The 6064-nt window shown below is 43.4% G+C and overlaps 1 protein-coding gene and 1 gene segment (V, D, J or C); both read right to left on the minus strand.

Moving 5' to 3' along the window:
• LOC105532345 (chromosome unknown open reading frame, human C4orf45) overlaps window positions 1-6064 on the minus strand; it is a 149236-nt gene that overhangs the window by 48742 nt on the left and 94430 nt on the right. The gene's annotated exons all lie outside the window — the stretch shown is intronic.
• Window positions 28-1125, minus strand: LOC105532344. The segment is given in 2 exon segments: window positions 28-945; window positions 1026-1125. Coding segments are annotated over 2 exon segments (363 nt in total).

The raw sequence follows: 6064 nt of genomic DNA on the forward strand, positions 1-6064 counted from the left end.
TGGTTCAGTTTTGATAGGTTGTATGTCTTTAAATATTTATGTATTTATTTTAATGTATCCTTAATCAAACAGGTTCTAAAATATCTACAAGATTACTCACAGGAAATCTACTTATGAAGGAAGCCTTTGTTATACCGAAATACAAATTTGCACAAAGATGAATTATTCAGTGCATATTATTAAAAGGAAAACAAAAAAAAGCAAGAGAACGAGTAATAGTACAAAAAGGGATTGAATGATTTTCGAAAAGTAAGCAGAAAATAAAAGACGGAGGGAGTGAGAGTGGATAGGAGGGAGGAAGGCAAGCAAGCAATGATGAACTGTGTTAAATTTTCACTAATTAAAAGGCTATCATATTGAAGAGGTGCCTATTAGACAGCCTTTGGATGTTAACCATGTAGTATACACCATGAACAACCTTGTAGAACATACAAGAGCCCCCTCAGAGAATTCACCTCCCCGTGGTCAGTTCTCCCATCCAGTTGCCTTAGGGGCTGGGAACCCTCCCTTGTTCTCTGGTTCTGGCTCCTGAGGACACACACAGCCAGTGTTTCCTCCCAGATGAATAGAGAGGTCCCTGGGGAGGGTGTCTCTGGCACCTCACTCTGCACCTGCACCGTGGGGGGTTTTAGATGGTCCCTCTTACACAATAATACGTGGCGGAGTCCGAGGCCTTCAGGCTGCTCCACTGCAGGTAGGCTGTGCTGGTGGAGCTGTCGGCTGAGATCGTGACGTGGCCTTGGAAGGACGGGCTGTATCTGGTATCAGAGGTCCCAGGATGGATGCTCCCCATCCACTCCAGTTCTTTCCCGGGCATCTGGCGCACCCAGCTGATCCAGTGTCTGCCAAAGCTGAATGCAGTAATCACACAGGAGATGCTCGGAGGCTCCCCGGGCCTCTGCACCTCTGCTGCAGACGGCACCAGCTGCACCTCGGCAGAGACACCTGTGTGGCAGACACCAAGTTTGCACCAGGGCCCCTCTGCCCGTTCTTCTCTGTGACCTCAACCCCTGGGCAGGACTGACCTTGGAGCACAGCCAGGAGGAGGGCGAGGGTGACGGAGGACCCCATCCTGGAGGAGGACAGAAAAGGAGGCGCTGAGATCCCGGCTGGTGGTGCAGGAGACTCACCGTGGCGGGGAGCCCTGGGTTTCAGTGGGGAGATCCCCACCTGCATTTGCATAGTTTCCACCCCGGCCCGAAGGGACGAGTCTACACGTTCACAACCAGAACCGCATTGCACAACAAAGGCGGGCCTGAGCCTCCTGGGAGGGGCGGAGTGGTTTCTCTGTTTTTTTTTTTTTTTGGAGACGGAGCCTCGCTCTGTCACCAGGCTGGAGCACAGCGGTGCGGTCTTGGCTCACTGCAACCTCCGCCTCCTGGGTTCAAGCGATTCTTCGGCCTCCGCCTCCTGAGTAGCTGGGACTACAGGCGCCCACCACCATGCCCGGCTAATTTTTGTATTTTCAGTAGAGACAGGGTTTCACCATGTTGGCCAGGATGGTCTCGATCTCCTGACCTCGTGATGCACCCGCCTCGACCTCCCAAAGTGCTGGTATTACAGGCGTGAGCCAACGCATCTGGCCACATTTTCTTCCTATCCAATTTTTTCAAAAACCATGGCATGTTTTGGTTTATTCCACTTCACTTCCCATTCATACCTCCCACCCTTCCCTCTTTGCCTTCCCCTACCTCTTCTCCTAAATTGTTCTAGTTGTACTCTTCTCACCAAGTCTCAATGACTGGCTGTCTGCTGAAGAAAGTAGACATCTTATTTCTTATCTGACATCTTATTTCATGGTGAACCTCAGCCCCTCAGGGTCTCCTCTGCTTCTGCTGTATCTTCTTTCATGGCTCTTCTTTTTACAATCAGAGTTTGAATTTCCTGCAATTCTGCTCTTATTCCTGTGGTCTTTTCCCTTCTCCTTCACTCACACATTTTCAAATGCAACCGAAAAATGATGGCAGAAAAAGCTCTTCAGCAGTGTTTCCATCTCGCTTCATACATCTACCTCTGCTTGTCACAGGTGATCCCACAGAAACCTGGAATCCACCTGAACTCATCATCTTCCCCACTAAGGGGGATGCTCCTTCTGTGCTGCATCTGAGTTGATCCGCTTCTACTTCTTCACTCAAACTAGAAAATTTGCAGTTGTCACTGCCTCCATCACCACTTTCATCCCTTCTGGTAAGTCCTGATAATTTTTCTCCTTAATAATTCTGGAATCTGTCCCTCCTCTCCGCTTTGACTCCACTCCCCTAGGCCACCATCATGCTCCTGGGCTACCTGACACATTCCTGCCTGGTCATGCCCCGCTCACATCCATCTTCTATTCAAAACGTAAACCTGCTCTTGTCGCTTTGGTTACTATGTAAAGGGATGGGTAGACAAAATTTAAATTCCTTCCTGGCTTTCTTCCTCCTCTAAAGGTCAGAACTCAAGAACTAACTTGCCCCTGACTATGTCACTGTCTTCATCAGTCTCTGCACTGTTCATGATTACCCTCTGGGATCTGGCAGCACACTATGACACTCATTTGCATCAGTCCACAATATTTCTCACTTCTGGACTTTTGTTACTGAGGTCTGCTCTTCTTGAACCACTCCCCTGCTTCACTGCCCTTCCTTTCCCACCTAACTTCACTTTTCAGATTCCTCCACAGAGAGCCTCTGTGCCTTCCCTCCTCACCCGTGTTCTGGGTAATATGCGTAATACGCTGGCGTGGCTGCATCACTGCTCTGGCCATGTGTTTCAGAATTACCTATGTGTCCACTCTCCCCCTACACGAGGAGCAGTTTGATGGAAAGGACCATGCTGTAAAATTATTGATTTACTGACTGAATAAATAAATGGTCTGATTGAAAACTTTAACCCAAGGTAGTCAGAAAAGGGCATTTCCTCTTCATTGAACATGGAAGAGACCATTTGGAATAAAGTGAGTTCCAAAAAACAGACAAATACTGAACAACTACTCTGACTATTAATAATTTTAAAACACCCTTGCTGCAGGGACTCTTGATGGTTAGAGTCATCAAATATCACATAGAGCTGTGTGGCGCTTCCTCTCCGCCAGGTGGATGAACAGTTGGGAAACCACACCAACCACAAACATAATGACACCAATGAGAAGTTACATGCTGCAGGTAAGACATTCCCCACGACTGAAAGCTGAAATTTTACCAAATTCAAAATCTTCGAACTAGTTTGACTCCTACCAGGAAGATGGACATAAGACTTGTAACATAACTTTTCTGTTATTTTTTTTCTGTAGTCTTCTGTTCAGTACATGAACTTTGCCTGGATCTAAATCTTAGCTCATCTGTTTACTTGTAATTTGCAGTCCGTGCTTTGATTTCATCACCATAAACCATTTTGTTAGGGCCAGAAGCTGTTCCCTCGGTAAACCTGGTCTCCTGAAAGAGCTACAGCTCTCTCCAAAATGCTGAGAAATTGTAGATGACAGAACAGTGAATTGATAGTGCCTCTTTCTCACACACTTTAGATGTGTGTGGCATCAAGTAATAGATTACTTGACATCAAGTAATAGATTAGTAAGTTCTCTTCTTAAAAATCACAGTACAGCATCTTGAGCTAGCTTTTCACAAACAGTAGTTTTTCAAAGATCAGTGACATCTCGTCTGTTTGCTCTCAGTGCTCCATTCTGAGATGAAGAATATTCATTTGATAAAGTTTGGCTCTGTGTCCCCACCCAAATCTCATCTCAAATTGTAATCCCCACATTTCAGCTGAGGGACCTGGTGGGAGGTGATTGGATCATGGGGGCGGTTTCCCCCATGCTGTTCTTGTGATAGTGAGTTTTCATGAGATCTGATGGTTTAAAAGTTTCGCACTTCCCCCCACCCTTTCTGCCACCATGTAAGGTATGCCTTGCTTCTCCTTCTGCCATAATTGTAAGTTTCCTGAGACCTCCCCCAGCCATACAGAACTGTGCATCAATTAAACCTCTTTCCTTTATAAATTACCCCATCTCAGGTCATTCTTTATAGCCATGTGAACATGAACAAATACAGCATTCATTTACCAAAGACTGACTGATGTGCATCCTGCATTTCTCCCTTGTGGCACCTACTATGATTGCAATTAAGTGATCAATCATGTATTAGGCTGTTTCTGTCCTGTCTCCCCGATAGAAGGTAAAGAAAGCAGGAACTATGTCTGTCTTGTTCACTTCTGAATCCCAGGCCTACCAATGCCTGGTACATAGTTGGCACTTGGCTATTTATTGAATGAATATATCAGCACCAACTATCTTTGTGGCTACAGGGGTAACAACTACAGGAGCTCTATACTGACCTGACTATGGCAGCAGCTTCCTGAGAACCCTGCTCCCCCACTGCCCAGCTGCAGGGGAGGTGAGGGAGGGAGGAAGGAATAGGCTTGGGAAAGGAAGTGGGAAGACAGTTTTTACAGAATAGACCTAAAGAACCAAAGTAAGAATGGGCACTAATTATCTCAAAAAAAAATCGCAGAAATTTGCTACTTAATGCTTATGGAAATCCCTCCAATGTGCCAGGCACTGACAGTCTTAAAAACAGAAAACTGTCCAGATTTATGGATGTTTTGAGGAAAACAACTCCAAGAAAAAAAAAAAGCATGCATTTATGTACCAACATGGTTTAAAATAGTGGCTGACATTAAGTCTGTGCTAGTTTAACAACTGGTTTTGGCAGTATTTCTTACGAAATAAAACAGGCAATTTTCTACACACCACCCAACTAATGCAAAATACAGGCAAACCTTACACCTTTCTGAATAAACAAAAAGCCCTGTTTATTCAGGTCAGTGAATATTTCTTTAGCACTGAAAGTCCTAGCTTTAGATTGCAATTTTATTTTAACTTAGGAGCCCTAACTGCTAACATTCCTGTTGACTATTGCTATTTCTCCCATAGTAAGTTGATAGTGCCACTGAAATAATGAAGCAAATATATCTATTAAAATTCATAGTTAGCTAAAAATGATCAGTATAAAGATTCAGTAAAGAAATTTTATACTATATTGATGAGTTAACCCTTCAAAAGTAGAACAAAAAGTCCAAGACATGGAAAAGATGAAAGAAATAAGAAAATAAGAGATTAAAATGTGTAATATCTAATAAAATATCCAGAAAGAGGTCAGAGAAAACAAGGAAATCAATTTTTTAATCATTATTTAAATAAAAATAATTTTCATTTTTACCAAATAGAACACTTTTACATGTACATAATAGAGTGCTTTTTCTCCATTTTAATGAAATAATTTAGATACATATAGATAATACATGTAAATAACACTAAAATGCTTATTAAAAAGTTACTCCCTTTCTCGCCCTGCTCCCTGCTCCAATGTTTTCTTCCCCCAAAGCAACCACTTTTAGCCCATTTGGTTCTAATACTGTATTTAACCCAATACTTACACTCGATAAATCCCCTTCTGTATCCCCCACTCTGCTTTTTCCTATCTGAATTGAAAGTTCCCTAGGGTCCTGCACAGCCACATTCCTAGTCCTTTAACACTGTCTCAGAATTCCCTTTGCCCGTCACCTTTGTTGGGTACCTTGGTTCCTGGATTGGACTCCTTTTTGTTTTACCTGCTTGTCCTACTAGATAACATTCTTCAGCTGCCTCTTGGAGGGGAGAAAAAGCTTGGAGGTACATTTTTTGAGTACATAAATGCCTGAAAATTTCTTTTTTTCTACCTTCCTACTTGCTCATTGGCTGGGTATAAAATTCTAGGTTAAAAGTCATCTTCTATCAACTATGGAAGTCATTGCCACAGTGTCTTCTAAAGTCCAGCATTGTGTCAAGAAGTGTGATACCATATTGATCCCTGATCCTCTGTGAATATCCTAATTTTCCTCTTGAAGGCTTTAGAGTTGTCTTTTCATTCTGGTATTATGAGGTTCACAATGACATGCCTGTATGTACTTTTGTTTTGTTTCAATTGACGTTTGATGAGACTTTTTTTTTTTTTTTTTTAAAGACAGAGTCTTGCTCTGTCACCCAGGCTGGAGGGCAGTGGGATGTTTGGCTCATGGCAGCTTCGATCTCCCAAACTCAAGTGAT

This window comes from Mandrillus leucophaeus, unplaced genomic scaffold (genome assembly GCF_000951045.1).
Source record: "Mandrillus leucophaeus isolate KB7577 unplaced genomic scaffold, Mleu.le_1.0 Scaffold95, whole genome shotgun sequence".
In the NCBI taxonomy this organism is placed as follows: Eukaryota; Metazoa; Chordata; class Mammalia; order Primates; family Cercopithecidae; genus Mandrillus; species Mandrillus leucophaeus.